Raw genomic sequence first — 24,577 nt, forward strand, 5'->3', positions numbered from 1 at the left:
AAGCACTTTTTAATATACCAAGCACTGTGAGAAGCTAAGAGACTGATTATCCCTTCAAAGTTTCATCCTTTCCTCTGGTAGGAATAGAATCAACCAAGATAGGCAATGTAGCTGAAAGTAGAAATCTTACCATTTTTCAGAGGCTGCTGAAAGTAATTTTTTTTTTGGCTGAGCAATGAGAGTTAAATGACTTGCCCAGGGTCACACAGCTAGTAAGTGTCAAGTGTCTGAGGCCAGATTTGAATTTAGGTCCTCCTGACTCCAGGGACAGTGCTTTATCCACTGCGCCACCTAGCTGTCCTGCTGATAGTAATTTTACTATTTTCTTGCTTGCTTGCTTGCTTTTTGTCCAAGTGTCTGGGAACTAAAAATTGGCTGTAAGCACAGGTACTTGTAAGTACTTTTTAAAGTACTTGTAAATACCTGTGCATATAGCCAATGTTTGGTTCTCAGACTTTTGGTTAAAAAGAAAACTGGAATATTGTGCATAATTTGGAAGTATATCATGATGGGTAAATGAAACAAGCCTTTTCCAGTAGCATTCTGTAGAGTGAGGGCCTTCAGCATCCTGCTCATATGGTAGCTCAAAAAGTACCAAAATGTCCCGGTACTAGGTTTCTGTGGACAAAGGACTTGCCTCTAGAAAGCAATTGGAAAAATATTAACATTTTCATCTGTGTACAAAGAATGAGAGATTACTGGGTATGTTCTCTACTTGATATGTTAACAGAAATTGTTGTGTATTAATGATGAGAATATAATTGTTAACAACAAACCAGATCGATGTATATGTAACCGTAAGCCTTTGAAAACTATTTATATCCCAGGAGGATGAGAACCTGAGGACAGCAATCAATTACCACCATGACTAGTGATATGGACTAATTGACATTTCATCTCTGGACACTTTTTCCCTTAAGAAGACTGGATTTTAACTCAGGTCTTCCTAACTCCAGGTCCTGCACTCTGTCCAAGGTACCACCTCACTGCTATCAATCACATTGTGAGCAGTTTAAGCTGCCATCAGAGTGGGGTATGTGTATGTGTTGAAGTGGTATAGCCTTTGAAGTCTAAGGAGTAGAAAAAGGCTTCTAAGCAATTGGTGGTGGATCACTGCATACAAGTATAGGACAAAGTCCCTTCTAACAAGAATCTTACAATCTAGTGAGGAGCACAAGATGGGATCTACTAACATGTCTGAAAGAATGCACAACACACTCGTGATGGAAAGGACTCTCCAAATCCAGAAAAAAAAAAAAAAAAGGAACTGTGGAATATGGATGCTGATTGGACCATACTGTTTCTTTTGTTTTTGGTGCTGTTGGTTTTCTGTTTTGAGGTTTTTCCTTTTTGCTCTGATTCTTCTCTTGTAACATGACTAGTGCAGAAATATGTTTAATGTTATTGTGTATATATAACCTATATCAGATTACCTGCTGTCTAGGGGAGGGGGGAGGGAGGGGAGGGAGGGAGAAAAATTTGGAATTGGAAATCTTATATAAACAAATGTTGAAAACTATTTCTACATGTAAATGGAAAGTAATAAAATACTTTTATTTAAAAAAAAATGCACAACACAGCTGGAAGAGTTCAGAGAAACCTGGAAGGACTTGCATGAACTGATGATGAGTGAGATGAGCAGAACCAGAAGAACATTATACACAGTATCATCAACATTGTGTGTTGATCAACTGTGATAGACTAGATTCTTCTCACCAATACAACGGTACAAGAAAGTTCCAAAGGACTCATGATGGAAAAGGCTCTCCAAATCCAGGGAATAAAAAAAAGAATTGTGGAATGTGGATGCTGATTGAACCATACTATTTCTTTTGTTTTTGGTGCTATTGTTTTTCTTTTTTTGAGGTTTTTCCTTTTTGGCTCTGATAACATGACTAATGCAGAAATATGTTTAATGTTATTTTAGATAGATAGATAGATAGATAGATAGATAGATAGATAGATAGATAGATAGATAGATAGATAGATAGATATAACCTATATCAGATTACCTGCTGTCTAGGGGAGAGGGGGAGGGGAGAGAGGGAGAAAAATTTGAAATTGGAAATCTTATATAAACAAATGTTGAAAACTATCTCTACATGTAACTAGGAAATAATAAAATACTTTTATCAGGAAAAAACAGACTGCTGAGACATGTGAAAGTTAGACAATGATAAATCAATTATGCGGCTGGGTTTGTACTTCAGCTCTGTTCTCTATCTTTAAAAAGGTTTTAGAGCGTCTATTAAATTTATGTGTCATATCTTTAGAAGGACAAAAAAAAGAATGCACAACACAAGATGGGTATAGAATTGAGTCTTCAATTGTGTAGTACAGATTATAAGTACAAAAGGTTACAGGGATACAGATCTGAATTGTGATTTGAAGGGGAGGTAGAATTTCAACCAGTGGAGCTGAAGAAGAGGAGAAATATTCCAGGAAAAGGGAATTTCTGGGGAATGTTGGGGAAAATTAAGTCATTATTTTGGCAAACGCCAAAGGGGACAGTAGATTAAGTGACAGGGGTATATTGGGCTGAAATCATAGGGGGTTTTCATTGTTAGGCAACGGAATTGGGACAGCTTCATAGTACAAGAAGAGACTCCAGAGTTGCAATCAAGGGTGGTCCTTCACATGTTTTAGAAAGGTAGAAAGCAGAGTTCATAGGAGGGGGGTAGTTTGCCAAATCCACTGGCAACTGGGGTGGTGTTGATATCTTTTGGGTCAACGAGAGATTTCAAGGTAAAATTCTGTAAGATGGTAGTAAAAATCAGAAATAATTCCATCCGAGCCAGGCTCTCACCAACACATATCCGTTTTCCTGAAAGAGACAAATACAAGGATTTTATATTTATAGACTTCTAAATCATTTAGACTACTTCTTCTGACTTATAGGTATCCCATCAACATTCAGTGGCATTTGGTAAAAGACTGTATGCATTCTTCCCTCTCTGGTCCTTGACTCCTCTGAAGAGCCAGTTCCTCCTGAACAGAGAGGGGAGACCCCTTTGGTATCCTTTCTCTAAATCAATCCCCCTGAGCCAGAGCAAGTCCTGAGATTTCTATTCAGAGGAAAGGAGTCATTGCCCTAGGGAGAAACAATCACTCATTTATAATTTCAAGGACTAAGTTTATGGCTACCCAGAGTGACTGCAATGGGGAAAGCTGACAGAAGAATGATACAAGTTCCTTTTGTGTACCTCCTGTCACCATTCTGGACAAAAAACAACTCTGGAGTCTACCCCCCAACTTCGTGGCCATCCAGCCACCTGTCTTAACTACTCACTCCTAGTTCTAACCCACGTATTAGAACCAAGCAAGCAGAGCATGCATGGCCTTGGAGACCACAATGTCAGGGATAATTAGCTGCCTGCTAACATTCACATCTGCCAGTCCCAGACTTTGCTATCACTACCTTTACCTGACAACCAATAGGTCCCCCCAAGAATTGAAGGTGAAAGGACAAGACAGACCATCACCCATAATTCTGTGACAATAGAGCCTTGTTAAAATGTATATAACTGGGGCAGCTAGGTGGCGCAGTGGATAAAACACTGGCCTTGGATTCAGGACGACCTGAGTTCAAATCCAGCCTCACGGGGGCAGCTAGGTGGCACAGTGGATAAAGCACTGGCCCTGGATTGAGGAGGTCCTGAGTTCAAAGCCAGCCTCAGACACTTGAAACTTACTAGCTGTGTGAACCTGGGCAAGTCACTTAACCCCCATGGCCCCGCAAAAAAAAAAAAAAATGTACATAACTAGGAAGGGGGGGGGGGAGGTCCATACTCATGTGTCCTAGTCAGGAGTCACATTTCTACAAAATTGCAAAATCTAAAATTAGACGTTAGTCAAATTGGTACCTGACTAATTGGGTCCTCAAGATAACCCAATCCCCTTCTTTGGCTTGATAAGACACAAGATTGTAGCATGTCATGTACCATGTTGACATAAAAGCCTAGATTTTGCCTGAGAAATAGGTCCTTGTTGGGGATGACTAAGAGGATAGTTTTTCATATTGGGAGGCTTTAGTTGTGGGTCTGGATGCAGAACAGAGTGGCCACCATCTCAGTTCTTCCTCTTTTTTGGAATAAGTTCAGACTGATTCCCAATTGATTCAGTTAATGAACTGTGGCCCAAGGAGATTTAGAAGAATGATGTACTGTGTCTCCATCCTACTCTCTGGTTTTAGGACTTGGAAGGACTATAATGGTCATCTTGTCCAACCCGATCTTTTGGCATATAAGGTAACTGAAGCACAGAGAAATGAAATAATTTGACCAAGGTCACACAGGTAATAAATAGCAAAGCTGGATTGAAACACAGATCCTCTGAGTTCCATCTTTGATGCACACATTTAGATGAATATCTTGCCTGCTGAAAAAGGCATGAAATAGTCGCTCTTCTTAAACTTGCCACTTTCATCCAGGAAGTGACATGGGTCAAACTGGTCTGGTTTGGGGAACTCTTCATTGTCATACAGAACAGAAGACAATAATGGTATTATGGTGGTACCCTGAAATGAACAGATACAAACAAACAATTAGAAAATAAGAACCATGGAATGTTATACAGCTGAAAGAGAAATTATAACTATCATCTAGTCAAAACCCCTCATTTTTAAGTATGGAAAGAGTCGATATTTTTTGTCTGTCTGAGGGTAAATTAGAAAGTTTTCAATACTATTATAAGAAATGAAACTAAATTTTAACACCTTGTGGAGCAGAATTAGTACCAAGGGGTAAAAGACACAGGGAAGCAGATCTCAGGTTAATAAAAGGAAAAACTTTTGACCATTGGGTCTATCAAAGAAGGAAAGAGCTGCCTGAGTAGATAATAAGCATCCCAGTCATGGATAAATTCAAGCAGATGCCAGATGATCCAAAGAGGCATAAATCAATTCTGACTTGTCTCAGGATGCTAAAGAATAAAATAATATCACACAGAGGAATAAGGAAAAAGCTAATAAATTTGTAGCTCTTCTTGGAGAGGAAAAAATGGATGCTCTGAGGAAGAAGCACAGCTTGTATTCTAAAGAATGGTAAAGTAGGCTCACAAGTATTATCTGCTAAGAAATCCAGGAAGAAGAGAAGAATAGTGGCTGGTGACTCCTTGTGGAAGGATATATTTTTTTAAAAACTAGAGCTCCCTGAGACTTAGTTTCCTCACCTGTAAAATGACTATAATAATATCTCTTTCTACAGGGATAATCTATGTAAAGCAAACCTCAAAGCACTTTATAAACAATAGCTATTATTATTACAAGGAATTCACCAACCAAATGAGATTTTTTAAAAGACAAGGACAAGTAAAAGATGCACATCACAGTTCCATAAGAATGATAGAAGTAGTAAAGCCTAAAATGAACAAAGGCCGGTGAGGCTAACAAAGAGCAACAAGAAGGATTTTTTAAAAACTATATTGTGGGGGCAGTTAGGTGGCGCAGTGGATAAAGCACTGACCCTGGATTCAGGAGGACCTGAGTTCAAATCTGACCTCAGACACGTGACATTTACTAGCTGTGTGACCCTGGGCAAGTCATTTAACCTCCATTTCCCCACCAAAAAAACCCCACAAAAACAACTATATTGTCAAAAATAGGAGGATCAAAGAAAGGATAACCCCACAACTCAGAGGATATAGGATGAGGATGACAGGTGACAAGAGAAGATACAGAACTTCTCAATTTTTCTTTTTCTTTTGTTTTGGGTTTTTTCTGATCAAGGGAATTATCTTTGAAATGAAAAGGACAGAATAAATAAATGAACAAACAAACAGATAAATAAATGAATGGATGAATGAATGAATGAATGAATTCGGCTAATAGGGATTTAATACCCCAGATAAATAAGGAGAAAATAAGAGAGCATCTAGATACCTGTGCAAGAAAAAAAAAAGTGAAAAGAGTATACCCCAATTTGCACTCTAGACTCTAGAATATATTTCTTGAAGACATTTGGGTTTTTTTGTCCAGGCAATGAGGGTTAAGTGACTTGCCCAGAGTCACACAGCTAGTAAGTGTCAAGTGTCTGAGACCGGATTTGAACTCAGGTCCTCCTGAATCCAGGGCCAGTGCTTTATCCACTGCACCACCTAGCTTTCCCTTAGAATATATTTCTTTTCTTTTTCTTTTGTCTTTCTTTTGTGTGTGTGTGTGTGTGTGTGTGTGTGTGTGTGTGTGTGTGTGTGTGTGTGAGGCAACTGGGGTTAAGTGACTTGCCCAGGGTCACACAGCTAGTAAGTGTTAAGTGTCTGAGGTTGGATTTGAACTCAGGTCCTCCTGAATCCAGGGCTAGTGCTCTATCCACTGTGCCACCTAGCTGCCCCTAGAATATATTTCTAAAGAGATATTTAATCTAGAAAAGGAAGGAATAAGGAAATTACTAGATAAGGAAGTAGTGGTCACAAAGATCTAGTATGGCATCATGATTCTTTTTTTTTTTGAGGGTGTTAATTAGATCAGGAGAATTCTGTAGATAATGTTTACTTAGATTATAGCAAAACCATTTGATAAAGTGTTTCGTGTTCTTCTGGAAAAGATGAAAATATACAGGCTAGACTATCACACAATTAGGTGGAGTTAAAACTTACTGACCATATACAAAGGGTAATTATTGAAGAGTCAATGGCAACTTGGAAGTAGGCCCCCCTGTACTCTGATACATCAGATCACAAATAAGTATTATATCCTTTCTACAAGTTATATTTTAGGGAGGATATCGAAGAGTTGGAGGCTACTGGAGGGAGGGCAACCAGAATGGTAAGACTAACAAGTCCATTCCATATGAGGATGGATTGAAGGAATTGGGGATGTTCAGATGAGAGAACAGAAGATATAATAGAACAAGAGACAAAGTATCTTATGGACTGTTGCTAGAAGGAGAGAGTAAACTCGTTCTGTTTTGTTCAGAGGACAAAACCAGGAAGAATAGATTAAAGTTACAAAATCGCACATTTAGGCTTAATGTAAGAAAAAAGTTCCCTCAAATTAGGGCTGTCCAAGATTAGAATGGAATGACACAGCAAAAGTTGGTTCCCCTTCATAAAAAGTCTCCAAGCAAAGAAAGGTTGGATGACCACAAGTTGAGCATACTGTAGATGGAATTCTTTTTCAGATTGGGAGTGGGCAACATGACCAATGAAATCCCTTCAAATTGAAATTCTGGGACCACTTCTCAGAAATATAGGCTGGTCTAAGGTTCCTTCTAACTCTAATATTCCATGATTCAATGGGAAAGACTATAAAATCTTCCATTATAGTGAGAAATACTTCTGACCTTGGGGATCAGATACTGTCTAAATTGAATATCTTCTGTTACTGCATGGGGCAGGCTGGTGGGGATGAGATCAATGTATCGTTGTATCTCATGTATCACAGCATTGGTGTAAGGCATCTTGTTTCTGTCCTCCATGCAGGGACTTCGATTTCGGCCAATCACACAATCAATTTCTTCATGAATTTTTTCTGTCACAATACAAATAAAAATTGATTTTAAAAGTAGGGGGGGGGGAACTGCCTTCTCTCATATTTTCTCTGATTTTTCATCAAGAGCTACACTGGCAAATAATGCACTTGACCATCACATTCTCATAGATAGATAGGTAGGTATGTAGATTACGTAAACAGACAGACAGACAAACAGATATATAGATAGATGAGAGAGAGAGAAGATGATAGATAATAGATAGAAAGACAGACAGAAAGATAGAGATGATTGAGATAGATGGATAGATAGATAGATAGATAGATAGATAGATAGATAGATAGATAGATAGATAGATGATAGACCGATGATAGATAGATGACAGATAGATAGATGGAAATTCCATTTTAGTTTCTTAAGTCAGCTGAGAATCCAATGAGGCACCTATGGCCCATGCCCTCAGGACAGGCTCAAGTTGTCTTTAATAAAATACAGGCCAAGCAGCCTTTGGTTAAGGAAATGAGGAGGGGTCTCTATCTGGACCTGCTATAGAAGTCAATGCGACCAACAATAGGCCCAAAGAACTCCCCTGCATGGCTGTATGAGTGACAGGAATCCAGATGCTCCAGCTCCTCCTATGGTCATCAATGAGCTATAACATTCTAGCTGTGTGACCCTGGGCAAGTCACTTAACCCTCATTGCCCCACAAAAAAAAAAAAATCAATCATTCAGTTCCTTCCAGTTCTGTCACAGAGCTGTAGTTCCTATCCTTATCACTAACTTTATGCCTATCCCTAATAAAAAACTCACAATTACATACCACTTAATGAAGCAGGGTGGGGGTAGTGGTAGAGGAGGAAGAATAAGTGAACTTGAACATGTAATGACTCAAATATGTTAAAATGACAACAGAAAAGTTTCCAAGGAAAGTCTCCAAAAGACCATAAGCTCTTCTCATACCGATGAAATTATGGATGTGTGTTATTGCATATATTAGCCATATCCTACCTGTTATCTCGGGGTGTTTCAGGAGAAGCAGGAGTCCATATCTCAGGGTGGTGCTTGTTGTCTCTGTTCCTGCACTAAATAGATCAGTTGCAGTACAGACCAAGTTTTCAATGGTAAATTCAGACTGTGGTTGTTGCTTTTCCTAGGAATGATTTGGTACAATTAATTGAAAAGTAAGGGAGGCAGCATGGCACAGAGGAAAGAGTGATGGCTTTGGAGGCAGAGGACCTTGGTTTGAATCCTAGCTCTGATCTTTTGGGGGGATGGCAGGAATCAGGATTAAGTGATTTGCTCAGGGTCACACAGCTAGTAAGTGTCTAAGGCCGGATTTGAACTCAGGTCCTCCTGACTTCAAGGCCAATGCTCTATCCACTGCACCATCTAGCTATACACCCAGCTCTGGTACTGACCTTGGGCAAATCATCTCATTTCTTTATGCTTCAGTTTCCTCATCTGTAAGATGAGCTGGAGAAGGAAATGGCAAACCACTCCAGAATCTTTGCTAAGGAAACCCCAAATGGGGTCATGAAGAGTAAAACCCACCATCCTCCCGCCAAGTACACGCCACAGCAGTCCTCCCATTCCAGTCAGGTTGCTCAGATTCAGGTTCCCAATACCCCACTGTTGTTGCAGAGTCCTCACTGTCTAGGACCTCCTTCAAGATGCAGATCAAAGCTTAAGTCTTCTAAGAGGAAAACTTATGTTAAATCCTCCCCAGATGTGTTTCTTGCTAATTCCAAATTCCTTCATCACTTAAATCTTCAATTTACAATCTATTTTGTCTTTCCTTAGACATCCCTGATCATTTTATATATATATATATATATATATATATATATATATATTATCCTTACATGTGCTTCTTTCTTTCTGTTGGATTAGCAATTCCATTAGGGCCAGGACCCTATCTTCTAATTCTTCTGTCTGCCCCATAGAGTGCTCAGAGCACACTATGCTTAATACATGGTTATTTACTGTGTTATGTTTGTGAATGTGGGTGTCACTGGGAAAAACAGCCTCTATTACTCAAGCCATTTAACCCACAAGACCTGAGATTCAAACCCACTAGTCCCCATTGTACCTGCTCCATTTTAATAAGGAAACAGTCAATGAAGTCCCGAGGATTACTGGGGTCCAGTGTCTTTTGGTGTTCCTTCACTTCTTCCAAAATAAATTTATGTATTAACTGGACAATTTTAATTACTTCACGATGAGATCCAGGGAGATAATGTACTAGAGATGGAAAACAATTGTAGACCTAAAAAGAAGAATTTTGTATCATACTTAATTAGAAAGAGAAAATAATTCTCTACTCTGGCATTTGGATAATGTTCAGAAGAGGGTTGAATAACGGTGGGGGGGCAGCTAGGTGGCGCAGTGGATAAAGCACCGGCCTTGGATTCAGGAGTACCTGAGTTCAAATCCGACCTCAGACACTTGACTTACTAGTTGTGTGACCCTGGGCAAGTCACCTAACCCCCATTGCCCAGCAAAAAAAAAAAAGACTCATTTCTTTAAAAAACAAAAAACAAAAAACAAAAAAAAACGAATAAGGGTGGGACAAATTTGCCCTATGCAAAATAGTAACTTTTTATCATTATTTCCTATACAAATGCCCTAAAAAATATCTTAGTATTTTGCTCCTTGGTTGTCTAAGAATACCTTAGCCTCCACTCTCAATTCTTACCTACAAAGAAGTTTTTGTCCTTTCTCATTGTGAAGTCTTCTAAGAATTTGGCCTACCACCTTCCATTGGAACAGCTAGCTCATCTGCTAAACTGGTGCTCAAGGGAAAAGTCAGCTTCTCTCTAGTAACACAAATTTTAATATTTAGTGCCTGTGAACAGTGGGTGGATCACTCCAGGGAGGGACCTTACAATATCCCTCAAATCAGACCACATAGAGGTGACCTCTGTCTTTAGTGCTTGTCAATGAAGAAGAAAATGTGAACACATCCCAGGATTGCCCTGTTGACTCCCAGTGGTACAATATAATGAACTCTAGCCTAGCTCCTAACAGTAATTTCTTTGAAGTAAAGAAAAAAACATTCTGAATTCCAGAAAGAGTGAACACTGGCCTCACCTGAATCCACGGGGAACTTAGGATCCTGATGTTTTCTTCTAAAAGCTTCATTAAATATAGAAATTTCTGGTCTTTATATTCATAATGTTTCTGGAAAATGATAGAGCAGATTACATTGCAAGGAGCACATCCAAGGATGGTTGTGGGGTCACATGGTAATCCTAAAGGAGAGAGAGAGAGAGAGAGAGATTGATTTTAACATTGCCATTGTGATCAAAAGGAAGGCTTGCTTGACTTTAGGTGGGACCTGACTGTCTTGGTTTCCCTTACATTCTAGCTGACACTTGTATGGTACAATCATGTTGAAAATAAACCACCCCATGGGTTGTCTGGTATCTGGGGCCAGATTTGGGCTCTGGGCCTCCTGGGCCTAGGGCTGGTGCTTTGTCCACTGTGACACCCAGCTAACCCATGAAGACATCTTTAAAATAGGGGTGAGGGGTAGGAGGAATAGACTGGGGGAGGGGGAAGGGGAGAGGTGGAATGGGGAGAGGCAGCTCACATGAAGGAAACAAGAAAAAAGCCAATGGAGGGGAGGAGAAGAGGGGGAAGGAGCGGGGCAGTAAGTGAACCTCACTATCATCAGAATTGGTTCAAAGAGGGAATAACATACATACTCAAGCGGGTATAGTAATATATTTTTGCCCTGAGGAAAAGTGGGAGGAGATTGGGGGTGAGTGGGGAGAAGAGGGGAAGGAGGGAAGGGAAGTTTGGGGGAGGGAGCTGTAAAAAAAGCAAAACACTCTTGAGGAAGGTAAAGATGTTCTGCATAACACCATATATATGACATATATTGAATTGCTTGATTTCATAGGGAGAGGAGGGAAGGAAGAAGAAAAATTTAGAAAACAGAATTAGCTCTAAGACCTAAACCTCATCACAGTGGGCTCAAGGAGGGAATAACACACACACACACACACAATTGGGAAGAGTTAATCTATTCAACCCTACAGGAAAGTAGGAGGGGAAGAGGATAAGGAGGGAAGGGTGAATGAAGGGAGGGTAGAGCAAGGGAGGGGGCAGTCAGTAGCAAAGCACTTTTGAGGAGGATTAGGGCAAAATAAGATAGACAACAGAGTAAATATCTTTGGAAAGGAATGAGATGGAGGGAAATAGTTATGATGATTGACTACAATGTCAAAATGTATGGTACCTACTCTGCTGGGCTATTGTGAAGAAAATTCTCTGTCAAGTTCAAGGTACTATATAGAAATGATGATGAACAGGATGCTATCAGAAAAACCTGGAAAGATCCACATGAACTGAAGCAGAGAGAAATGAACTGCATACAAAATAACAGCATTAATGTAAGATGATCTGCTGGGAAGCATGTGGTTCTTTTCAGCAAGGCAATGATCCAATGACTCTGAAAAACTTATGAAAATTGCAGTCCATTTACAGAGAAAGAACTGATGGTATCTGAAAACAGACTGAAACACATTTTTTTTTTTTGACAATTCCTTAATCTGAAGTTTTGTTTTTCTGTTTTCTCTCACAACCTAGATAATGTAGAATTGTTCTCCATGACTACTCATGTATAATTTATGTTGAATTGTTTGAGTTCTTGGGGCGGGGGTGGTAGGGGAGGGAGAAAGAAAGAGAAGTCGGAACACAAAATTTTTTAAAAATTGATGTCAAAATTTGCTTTTCCATGTAATTTGGAAAATAAAATTCTAAAAAAAAAAAAAAAGAAAGAAAAAAGAAAACAAACCACCCTTTATGAAGCGACCAAATTGGTCCACATAAGACTTTTTTTTGGGGGGGGGGGCGGCAATATGGGTTAGATGACTTCCCCAGGATCACACAGCTAGTAAGTGTCAAGTGTCTGAGGCCAAATTTGAACTCAGGTTCTCCTGAATCCAGGGCTGGTGCTTTATTCACTGTGCCACCTAGCTGTCCCACATAAGACTCTTAAGTGCAAATAGTATAATTCCCATTTTATAGATGAGAATGCTGAAGCTCAAGAAAGTTAGCTGATTTATGCCTGATTACACAACTAGGAAGTAGTAAGAAATGGAATTCAACCCAACTCCTCTCCTGGCCTCAAATACAGTGTTCTTCTCCCCATACCTCATTACTTTCCATTTCTAAATCCCTATTCATCACCTCACTTATATCAGCTTTTCTTTCAGACTTCTTCATTTCTATTTTTAAATTATATTTTATTTTCTTTCAATCAGTCATTGGGCTGGAAGCCTAGTCCTTCCAAAGGCTCTTGGGTTCAGGGTCCTGGGCCATCTAAGGAGAGATGATGTCAAGGTGGTGCTGGTAGGTTGCCTTGACTGGCATATATCACCTCTTGTCTCTCCCTCATGGTGCCACACTGCTTTAGCCAGGCTGGCCCATCTGCTCTATGAATAGCAATTGGCCAGCAATTGGTAAAGATGACCAGCCTCTTCTCCACAGGAGTTGCTTCCTCAGATGATAGATGTGAGGGCTGGACTAGGAACAATGGTCTAGAGGTTGCTGGCATTCCTATGGCCCTTGTCCTTATCTACCTATTGGTGGTAACTAGTCATCAGTTGTTGCTAGTGGTAATAAGAAAGATGGGCCCCTTCTCCACAATGATTTATCCTCTCAATGCTAACTGTAGAAACTGGTCTAGAAGTGATTTGGCAGGGGGCACTGTTATTCCCAAGGTCTTGGGCTCAAGGACCTGGGCTACCTCTATCAAGGTCAGAAGGGAGATGATCGTCAAGGTGGAGGTGGTTTGACAAGCCTGGATCATTCAGGTGCATCTTCTCCCCAAACTACTTTGTATTCATTTTGTAAATAGTTTTCAATATATGTGGCTGCAGCATCTGTGGGAGCTGTTGCCAGGCTGCATCTCCACAAGGGGGTGGCTGTGGATACTGGAGTGGAAGTGTTGTTGTTCCCCAGGCTCTTGGGTTAGGAGGACCTGGGCTGTCTCCATCAAGGTCAGAGGGGAGATGGTGATAGAGGTGGTGGTTATATTAAAGAGGGCCAAGGAGAGAGTCTTGGAGAAGAATACTGAGAAGCAAAAGTCAGACAGGAAGAAGAACCAGTAGAGAGTAGTATTGTAGAAGCAAGGGAGGAGAGAGTATCAATCAACCATTCTATAAGCATTTACTACGCTCTTCCTATGTGCAAGGCTATGTGCTAAACACCAGGGGTACGAAGACAAAAGGGAGGGCAGCTAGGTGGCGCAGTGGATAGAGCACCAGCCCTGGACTCAGGAGTACCTGAGTTCAAATCCGACCTCAGATACCTAACACTTACTAGCTGTGTGACCCTGGGCAAGTCACTTAACCCCAATTGCCTCACTAAAAAAAAAAAATTAAAATAAAAAAAAAAGACAAAAGGGAAGTAATCCCTGCCCTCGGAGAGCTTATGTTATAATGGCAGAGACAACAATGTACACAGGGTAGTGGCAAAGGTCCCAGACTCCACAGTTTTGTCATAATACTGTTCTCATTTTATTCCTATGTTATTTTTTCCTGGTGAAATATTCTGAAGTAGGAGAGCACATCTGGTTAATTATGACCAACATCTGGCAATCCATATCATTGCCCAATTCCTGCCACCCAACACACACACACACACACACACACACACACACACACACACACAGGTTTTGCCTTTTACAATTTAAAAAGCAGTTATCCCAGGGGCAGCTAGGTGGCGCAGTGGATAAAGCACCAGCCTTGGATTCAGGAGGACCTGAGTTCAAATCCAGCCTCAGACACTTGACACTTACTAGCTGTGTGACCTTGGGTAAGTGACTTAACCCTTATTGCCCTGCAAAAAACAAAACAACAACAACAACAAAAGCAGATATCCCATAGGATTTATGGCATCAGCATCTCTATTTATACCCTCCACCCGTGTCCTATGGCACCCCGTAAGCTTTGGATTTCATAGAAGAAAGATAAATCCTCTTTTAGAGAGTTTAGATTGCGGGGAGGAGGAGACATGAAGGGAAAAAGCTTCCAAGAGATGCTACTGGGTCAGCTCATTGCCTTCCTAGCAATGTTCTCAGCCCCGCTTCCCTTCCTTCGCTAACTCAGCAAAACATCAAGAAAATCCCCAGACTCCCCAAAATGATCCTAAAGGAACGCCTTCTCCCCCTGGAATTGTTGACCAAAGGTATCACAAGTAGTGGTGCTAGCTTCTTGAAAGCTCCGCTTTATCTGAAAAGTAATAAAAACACCAAAAGTTATCCCCATAGATGTTCCTCATGAAATGGAGGTGACTCTGGGTTCTGGAAGGGTGTGCTGATAAAGCCCAGACTCTGTCAGGTGCTACCAAGCTGACTCTACAGGTACAGCTGTGGTAGCATCCTGAGTCCACTGTCTAAGGACCAGCCTCGCTAAGCACAGAGATACTCATCAGGAGGTCAGCCATTAGGTGATAAATTCTTTAGTCATAGCAGCCTATGAAAGAAAGAAATAGGCAAAAAGGTCCCTAAGTCCTACGAGGGGTCCCTTGTGAAGCCCTGCTGGCACAGTGATAAAATTCAGGGGCAGTTTTCAAAGAGCTGGGACAAAAACCCAGGATACCTGAGCAGGGCAGTGCTCTGAACTCTGCTCCTTTAGCCACACCACACTGCCTCCCCACAGGCAGAGCTGCACTGGCTCCTCATCTCTTTTCTTAGCTGTCTTGACCCTGATTGACCACAAAGTTATAGGCACATCCCCAGGGCGGACTTGAAAGTTAAAGTACACCCAAAGTGGTTTTTAGGCTATTGCAAATTCCTTGGACCAACTTCAATCTGCATAAGTTACCAGGGATAAGATGGATTTTTCTACACCAACCTTTTGTTTTTTTTAACTCCTCCACAAGGTACTTTGTCTCTTCTTGGACTCGCTCCTCAATGCTCCTCTTCCCCATCCCAAAATTCCTCAGGGTCATGAGGGAGAAGCGCCGTATTTGCTTCCATCTCTCTCCGTTGCTTACACCAAGTCCTATAAAGGGGAGCAAGAAGAAGAGAAGCCTTAGACCCTAAAGTTCCTCACAGTCCCTGTCAAAAAGTCCATGCCCGAGGTTCCTTGACCCACACCCCTTGTTCTAGGAGAAGAGAATGAAGTGGGGCACCTGTAAGTTTGCTTTCTCCTCTATTAGTACTGTTTCCTGTTCCATCTCACATATCCCACACATTATCATTCCTATATCAGATGGCTTTTCTTAAGCTTTCTTTTTTTTTTTCCCTAAGGAAAGGTACTATGAAGGATTGATGTTTATGGGAAAATGATTGTTGAGGGGCAGCTAGCTGGTACAGTGGATAGAGCACTGGCCCTGGAATCAGGAGGATCTGAGTTCAAATCCTGCCTCAGACACTTGACACTAACTGTGTGACCCTGAGTAAGTCACTTAACCCCAATTGCCTCATCCCTCAAAAAAGAAAACAAATTATTGTTTAGTCAAGAGAAAAATCTAACAATTATACAAAGAATGGTAGTTAATTTGAGCCATGGCAAAGATGTACACAGACCTTTATGGTATACACGGACCATAGCTTAGCATGTCATATCCTTCTTTCCCTTCAGATCTCACCTTCTGATTCCAGATATAGGATGGGACTTCACCTAACTACCTTTTTATTGGGAACCATTCTTTTACCTGTAATTATATTTCCATAGGACCTTTATCAAGATGAAATTCTTCACCCTCTGTTTCATGATCCTTCATGAGGGAACCTTAGAATAAGAACGTAACTAATATTCCTTGGAATGGATTGTAATTCATGTTGATTTTACTAAATGCCTCTCTGAAAAATAGAAGCTGACACTGGGAGGACTCATAAGCTTGCAAAGTTAAGATCAAGGATTTTTAGAAATGGTACGGTTTTCTAGCTCAGGTTTAGTAATGGAAGAGGGCTGGGGTAGCTCCCTTATCTTTATGGAGTTGATGAAAGGAGGAGTATGACCCTCACCAACTATTCCCTCCTACCATTCTTGGGAGGTGGGCACTATTATTACTCTCCATTTTACAGGTAAGGAAAATGACACAAAAAGAGGTTAAATTAATTGCTCAGCTAGCAAGCATCCAAGGCTAGATTTGAACTCAGATCTTTCTGACTCCAGGCCCAGTGCCCACCTCCCAAGGTTGCTATGAAGATCAAGTGAAATAATATTTATAAAGCACTTGGCACAATGCCTGGCACATAGTAGGTGATATAGTAATAGCTATTGTTGTTGATCCATTCATTCATTTCCCACCTTGATTTACTCAGATGTTCCTACTACAAGTGATCCACATTTGCTATAGCAGAAAAGTGGGTCTGCTTTCTAGTTAGGCTATCAGGAGCAGTGATGAAAAAGATTATCACAGACTTTTTCCAGGCTCTAGGTTATTGAAAGCCATGGGAGGGACTGTTGTCCTAATTTTAGTTCTAGTAGCCTAAGCAAGACAACCTACTCCAGAAGTAGCCAGATTATTATAATTTTTAAGACTATTTCAAAAAGTATAGATTACCTTTTCCTTCATATGAATTTTGATCCACATTGGTTATGCTTGGGCTCCTTGCTTGGTCTTCAAAGGCTCAATATTTTGGAAGTTCATCCTTGCAGACTGAAGAAATTTCGATTTGCCTATAACTGATGGCAGGTAGCAAATCCCTGACCACCAGCTTCATTTCATCCATTTGGTGGCAAATTTTCTAACCTCATATAATCTCTATTGGCTATGTGACATTTAAAATCTAAATGTGTTGTCTAAAAAATCAAATGTATGGGGCCAGCTAGGTGGCACAGTAGATAGAGCACCAGCCCTGGATTCAGGAGGACCTGAGTTCAAATCCGACCTCAGACACTTAACACTTACTAGCTGTGTGACCCTGGGCAAGTCACTTAACCCCAATTGCCTCACCAAACACCCCCCCAAAAAAATCTAATTTATGATCACCTTAAATTAGAAGATTTAGCACCAGTCTTTGGGTATTAAGCATTTATCAAAGCATACCAGGTATTCACATGGAGTTCAGAAAGTTAAGGAAAGGCCTATCTAGCCTAGAGTTCCAGCCTGGTCAGGTTCTTCCTCAAGTACTCCACAACGAGCCTGTTTCAATCACGAACTCCTCTCAAACTGAGTGTGGAAGCTTTTTATAGGTCTGGAGCAGAGGCAGTCCTTACACACTGCTTCAAGCTGATTGGTGGGCATCATCCAAATCTATTGGTTCACTGGACTTGAAGGTGGTCTTGAGTTGAGTTCAAAGTCCTTGGCTTCTGAGAACAATACCTTCTTAAGGGCCAGTCAGGTGTGGTTACACTCTAATTAACTTGAAATAGGCTAATCAGCAAAGACAATGACTCTCACTTAATTCAATCAGTTTAGGCTAATTTCCAGGTGGGGCTCCTGGGCGTCTGCCAAGTCCCATTATTTTATCACAGCTGCCACTCACACTTTTCTGCTCTCAGCATCAACAGATATAATTGTGCATATGCCCAACAAGAGATATCACATGGTAAGAGAAAGTTCTCAATGTCCTACATAGTGTGGGATCTTGTCTCAGTTATTCACATTCTTGCTCCTCTTAACAGAGGTTGATTTGTGAACACTTAGAAAGGGTGGTCAACAAGAATCAACATGGGTTCATCAAGAATAGGTCTTGCTAGCCTAATCTAGTTTCTTTTTTTTTTTTTTTACAGAATTATCAGACTAGTAGATCTAGGCAATGCCTTTACATACTAGACACAGATTTCAGGAAGGCATCTGACAATGGCTCTTATGACATATTCATAGAGAAGATGGAAAAGACACTGGTCAGATTGCCAGAAGACATGTTCCTAGGAATCCCAAACTACATAAAATTGTGGTCATTGTCCAGTAGGAGGACACTAATGTAGGTGCTAGACTGCTGAGCACTGGATCTCTGGACAGCAAGGAGAAAATTCCAACTAACTAGAAAATGAACTAGAGTAATGAATCTTTTGTTTTGTTTTGGTTTTTTTGCAGGCAATGGGGGTTAAGTGACTTGCCCAGGGTCACACAGCTAGTAAGTGTCAATTGTCTGAGGCTGGCTTTGAACTCAGGTACTCCTGAATCCAGGGCCGGTGCTTTAACCACTGCACCATCTAGCTACCCCTAGAGTAATGAATCTTTGAAGGTAAAAGTCACACTTGAAAGGTGAATGATTACAGCAAACTGTAAAGGCTAGATAGATGGGAGAGGTAGATCTTTCTTCTCCCCCTAAGATTCTTGCACCCCAGAATCTCTCTCTCAATCTCTCTCTCTCTCCTTTCTTCTTTCCTTCCTTCCTTTTTCTTTCCTTCTTTCTTTCTCCCTTACTTTCTTCCTTTTCCTTCCTTCCTTTCTTTCATTCTTTCTTTCTCTTTATATATGTCTTTTTATTTTTCCCTTAGTTTCTTTCTTCCTACTTTAATTGGCTACAACATATAACATGAAATTATGTAGCCAATGCCCTGGAGAAAGAACAAATGTCTTCCATACCACTTACTACATCCTCCCCAAAATGCCACTGCTTTGGGATCTTTGGTTTGAAACTGGGTCTATTTCCACCAATTTCTTGGAATACTATTTTTTCCTATCCTTATCTTTCTCTTCTCATGCTTCACAAAGCAGAAACATACCTAATCCATTATTTATGAATTCAAAAATTGGCATATGTCCTCTGTCAGCAAACTTGTCCCCATGATCAATCAGAGCTTCTTTCACTGCCTTGTATCCATGTAACACGACAACACTCTCAGTACCCAATTGCAGAGTGAACACTGGACCATATTCTTTTGCTAGCTGTGAAGAGATGTGGGCAGTAGTGAGAGGGTAATCACTGAATCAAGGTGATAAACAGCTTGGATTACTATTGTTTTTTGTTTGTTTGCTTTTTGGGTTTTTTAAAAATATGGAACGCTTCACGAATTTACGTGTCATCCTTGCGCAGGGGCCATGCTAATCTTCTCTGTATCATTCCAATTTTAGTATATGTGCTGCCGAAGCGAGCACTTGGATTACTATTGTTAACCTTATTGGAGAAGTTCTCGATCCATTATTAGCCCCTTTAAAACATTTCTGACATTTACTAGAGAGGATGATACAACATATGCAACCAACACAAGCCATAGATGGCTGAAAAGGCTAAAATGTCATTCTGTGCCTTGGGCTAGCAGCCAGAAGACTGGCTAATGAGACACAGTTTATGGTCTCAGTGTAGCATCCCCAACCCTCCTGAGAGGTTAAGCTTATTATTGCATTACTAGATGCTATAGCGGATAACAGCCATGGACCTGGCATCAAGAAGACTTGACTCAAGCTCCAGTATCAGACACTTAATAGCTATGTGATCCCAAGCAAGTCACTTAACCTCTGTCTGCCTCAGTTTCCTCATCTGTAAAATGAGGATAATAATAGCACCTAATTCTAAGGGTTGCTGTGAGAAGATAATATTTGTAAAACATTTTGCAAACCATAAATTACTATGTAAGTGCTATTATTATGATTTATTACGTGTGTATTTTGTTTGTTTTTGTGGGGCAATGAGGGTTAAGTGACTCGCCCTGGGTCACACAGCTAGTAAGTGTCAAGTGTCTGAGGTTGGATTTGAACTCAAGTCCTCCTGAATCCAGGGCCATTGCTTTATCCACTGCACCACTTAGCTGCCCGTATGTGTTTATTTATTATGATGATTATTATTAGTTTAAAGCTTTGAGAATAGCAGAGTTGAGGAATATGGACAATGCTGTCAATGAAATTCTGGAGCAGAAAAGGCTCCTCCTCATTCCAGTAGAAACCCTACAAATTAGTATGATTGGATTACAGGTTTAGATGTGGAAGAGACCTTAGACATCACTTAAACTAGAGGTTCTTAACCTTTTTTGTGCCATTGACTCTTATAGTAATCTGGAGAAGCTTGTGTACTCCTCTGAATGATATTTTTAAAATAAAATACATAGGACTACAAAGGAAACCACATATTAGAATAAAATCCCATCCAAGTTCATAGAACCTCTGAAATATATCTACAGACCTACTGGGAGTTCATGGTCCCAGGATTAAGAACTCTCGGGGCAGCTAGGTGGCGCAGTAGATAGAGCACCGGCCCTGGAGTCAGGAGGACCTGAGTTCAAATCCGGCCTCAGACACTTAATACTTACTAGCTGTGTGACCCTGGGCAAGTCACTTAACCCCAATTGCCTCACACACACAAAAAAAAGGATTAAGAACTCTTTTTCTAAGCCAATCATATAATCTTACAGATGAGGAAACTGAGACCCCAAAGATCAGGGGATGTCTGGGAAGGATATGGTAAAAATATCAGTTAGGCTATCTTCCAGGTAAAGATGAGAACATATTTTTGTTTTCATATGTTAACCTCATTTAATCTTTTCTCACAACCCCATGAGGCAGATATGACATTTACTAATAACGTCTTCATACAGATATAGGAAACTGAGGTCATGGTGACACCCAAGGACGCAAAGCTAGTAAAATGTCGAAAACTGGATTTGAACATAGGCCTTTCTAATTCCAAGTCCAATGACTTTTCTACTATCCCAGGATATACCTTTCCAAGGCTTTGAGATCTATAGCTATGAGTTCAGAACCTGCTGGCTCCTCCGGAGACTGGCCTTGCTTTAAGCCAGCCACACTCAAGATTACACACAAGTACTGGGGCTGCACGCAGACGCTGTGTCAGTTCTCCTGTGAAGGAACGTATGCTCTGATCCAACATAGGCTGGAGGTTTGTGCCTGTTTGCAGAACCTACTCATTCTTCAGGCTGCAGAAATAATCAGGCACATTAACTATCCCCTCTTTTTTCCTATGGTGGGCAATCAGCCTTTTAAGTGGGGCTGATGACATTTTCTCCTAGAACTTTGCAGTGCCAAGGTAAGTAGTATTAGCACTTTTTGTAGAATCTCACCTACACCTCATCTACACCTACAGGAACCTTATGGCAGCCAGCTACTGCCAAAGCAGTGGGTCCCGCTGTGAATCAAACTATGATCTGGAAACCTACAAGCTACCTACCTACTATAACATGCTATACTCATTAGAATAATCTGTTTGAAGACAATCTCCCAAAACACATTGACTGTCCTAGAGTCCAGGAATGAAACCAACAGGAGAGAAAGATGCTTACTTACCATGCAAAGAGATTCAGGAATATCTTTAAGGTTCACCTGCAGTATATTCCCAATGATGGGAAGAGCAAAAGGACCAGGTGGAAGCTTTCCTCTTCCAAAGCCCCTTTTCCATGATAAAATGAGAAGCAGACATGAGATACAGAGCAGTAAGGTAAGAGCAGTGACTACCACTGGATCCATTGACGTTCTTCCTTACTATGAATGCAATAGAGGGCTTAGAATGCAAAGCTGGGGAGGATTGCAAACACAAGATCAATCAGCTAATAATTCCTTGATGTCCAGAGTAAGCTTCCAATTGACTTTGGCCTGCCAATAAGAGAACTCTACAGCTTGTTCTATAGTAGTTAATCTTAAAATATCAGGAGTCCTTAAATTTGTTTTTTGTTTTTTTAAGTTTTGCTGATTCACTTTGCTTCTTACATGCCACAGCTATTTCCCAATATGGCCTCACTCCCTGTAGAATCAATACTTTCAACAAACAAAACCAGTTAAGCAAAATTGATGACACTAGGGTTTTGTGCAACAGGGCATGACATATCCCATTTATCACTCTGCAGCTCTTTTTGTGGTGACAAAGAATTGGAAATTGATGGGCTGCTTATCAATTTGGGAATGGCTGAACAATGTGATATATGACTGTGATGGAATACTATTGTGCTATAAGAAATGAACAGGATCTTTTCAGAAAAACCTGGAAAGACATATGTGAAATGATGCAATGAGAGATGGGCAGAACCAGGAAAACACTGTAAACAGTAACAGCAATATTGATCAACAATATTGAGCATGATGATCAACTGTGAATGATTAAGCTATTCTCAGTGTGAGATTTAAAATTGGATATTAGATCATAAATCTCCCCTACTTAACCCTTCCCTTAATTCATCTCCCAGACTAGTAAATGGAAGAAGCTTCTGGTTTTCTAGATAGAGCCTTTATTGTATATAAGGTGTTGTTGATTAGAAGGATAGGAAAACAGAAATACAGTACAAATCGTCTTAAATCTAGGCTTAGTCTATATTCCTTATAAAAACTCACCAAACCGATTTAGGCCACCTTTGGAGTGAGTCAGACCGTCTGTGCCGCGCCGCCCGGAGTCCCGCCAAGCCGGCAAAAAAGGCTACTCCCGTTCTCTCCACCCCGGAAGTCAAAAAACCCGGCAGGCAGTCTGACATGCGCAGCAGGCAGACTGTACCCGGCAGGCAGTCTGACATGCGCAGCAGGCGGACTGTACCCGGCAGGCAGTCTGACATGCGCAGCAGGCGGACTGTTCATCTCCTCCCCAAAAGGGTGGTCCTTGAAAAACTGGCGTCTTTCAGTTATCCTAACCGACTGTTAAAAACTTTCATATTTTACCACATTTCCCCCCTTTGCTTCCTCAAGAAATGGAATGTTTCCTTGATGGAACAGTAAAAAGAATATAATAACTTCTGCTGACTAATAATATGCGAACAACAATACAGAAAAGGAAGAGAGGAAAGTTTTGTCCAGAGGGGCGATTTTTTTTCTTTCCTCATGAACCGACGCTTTGACATTAGTCTTGCAAAGGGAGAGCCTCTGCAGAGAGTACATGTTACAGATAGTATATAACAGAAAGGAGATAGTAAAAGCTAATAAAGCAAAACAGTTCATATAAAGTCTCTGAGTTCTGTTGTCTTCTTGAAGTGGTAAGATGTTATCAGGAGGAAACTGGATTCTGGTCTGGAAAACTGGATTCTGGACTCTGGTCTGGATTCTGGATTCTGGACTCTGGTCTGGAAAGCTGGATTTCTTCTTTAACTGTTTGAATTGCTGTATTTTTTTTTTTTTTACTAAACCTTAGCATAGCATTTTGCAATCAGTAACACTTTTTACCACCATGTGTCTGGATCAAAGTCAAATTTAGTATGTGTTCATGACACCTGAAAATGTTATGGAAAGGTTATCATACCATATCTCATGGTTCCGAGACAGCCAGTGATTGTGCTAGGCCACAGGTGAATTCAACTGAGTGAGATAAAAAGATAAGTAAGTTCAGTTAAATTAGGTTAAATTAGGAGGGAGAGAGGATGAATACTGGACTGTGCCTAGTAATTGTGCTCTACATAGTCACCATCATAAGCAAACCATGGACTTATGTATACCTGTCTCTCCTTTTGTTGCACATATATTCTCTCCAGGGCCTGCATCAGAGTTCACAGCAAGTTAGTCTCTGAAATGATAAGTTTCCATATTTCTGAAATCTCATTAATTTCACCAAAGACAATATGATGGTAAAAATGTGTGCTATGCTGCATAACTGAGAATATATTAGTGATATATACAATAATTCCAAACCATACCCAGAGTATAATGACACATAAATAATAAACGAATGTAAATAGCTGATTATATTAGACATTGTTACATAATCTTCTTTTAGACATTATTACATAACCTTCTTTTAGCAAGTAGACCACATCATCTTATACATGAATTCTCTAGTATAACAGTAGCAGATACTTAAAGTGGTGATTAATTCATCAAAAAGAAATAAGACTTCAATAAGCAAGATTCAATATTCAATAGCATATACTTAAAATGCCTTTGAAAAGTCACTTAGTTTACAAAATCGGGTTTTTAAAGAAAAGCAAAAGAAACAAAAGTAAAAAAAAAAACAAAGCAAAACCAAAAACCAAAAATAAAAGGCAAAAGATTCGCTAAGCACCCTTTTGTGCTCTTAAAGAATTTAAAGGTGTGGTGAATTCCAGGTCTTTTCAGTGCCTTTCAAAAGTCAAAACAAAACAAAAAGCAAAAAGGATTAAAAAAAAAATAGGTATAGGGTAGGGAAAAGGGTGGGAGAAATTGAGGTGGGCCAGAAAACTAGGCCATGTGCTTCAGTGCTTTTGCCTGTGGAAGGAAATGCTTGTTAAATTTTAAGGTATTTAAGCTGCTAGAGTTTGGGGTATGCCACATTGTTTTAACTGGTTCCCCAATTCTCTGCATGCCAAAGTGGCAGGGGTTTCTGAATTGTCATTGATCT

The 24,577-nt window shown here is 40.4% G+C and overlaps 1 protein-coding gene and 1 non-coding gene across 2 annotated transcripts; both read right to left on the reverse strand.

Moving 5' to 3' along the window:
• Positions 1-2,304: 2,304 nt before the first annotated feature.
• Positions 2,305-22,000, reverse strand: LOC122741518 (cytochrome P450 2C19-like). The gene is made up of 9 exons (XM_043985055.1): positions 21,577-22,000; positions 19,065-19,227; positions 15,291-15,440; positions 10,516-10,676; positions 9,515-9,691; positions 8,434-8,575; positions 7,278-7,465; positions 4,375-4,516; positions 2,305-2,824 (listed from the first exon to the last, which is right to left on the reverse strand). The coding sequence occupies exons 1-9, from the start codon at positions 21,754-21,756 to the stop codon at positions 2,643-2,645; spliced, it is 1,485 nt and encodes a 494-aa protein (XP_043840990.1). The 5' UTR covers positions 21,757-22,000; the 3' UTR covers positions 2,305-2,642.
• On the reverse strand, positions 19,331-19,437 carry LOC122744749. Its single transcript, XR_006355097.1, has one exon. It is a non-coding gene; the product is annotated as a U6 spliceosomal RNA (small nuclear RNA).
• Positions 22,001-24,577: the final 2,577 nt, after the last annotated feature.

The sequence above is a fragment of the Dromiciops gliroides genome, chromosome 2 (genome assembly GCF_019393635.1).
Source record: "Dromiciops gliroides isolate mDroGli1 chromosome 2, mDroGli1.pri, whole genome shotgun sequence".
In the NCBI taxonomy this organism is placed as follows: Eukaryota; Metazoa; Chordata; class Mammalia; order Microbiotheria; family Microbiotheriidae; genus Dromiciops; species Dromiciops gliroides.

Excerpts from the sequence above, each read along its gene's own strand:
- LOC122741518 (XM_043985055.1), bottom strand. The coding sequence starts at position 21,756 with ATGGATCCAGTGGTAGTCACTGCTCTTACCTTACTGCTCTGTATCTCA. Across the intron at positions 15,441-19,064 it reads ATTCATAAATAATGGATTAG|GACTTGGTGTAAGCAACGGA; the intron begins GTATGTTTCTGC and ends TCCCCTTTATAG. Across the intron at positions 8,576-9,514 it reads TCCTTATTAAAATGGAGCAG|GAAAAGCAACAACCACAGTC; the intron begins GTACAATGGGGA and ends AATCATTCCTAG.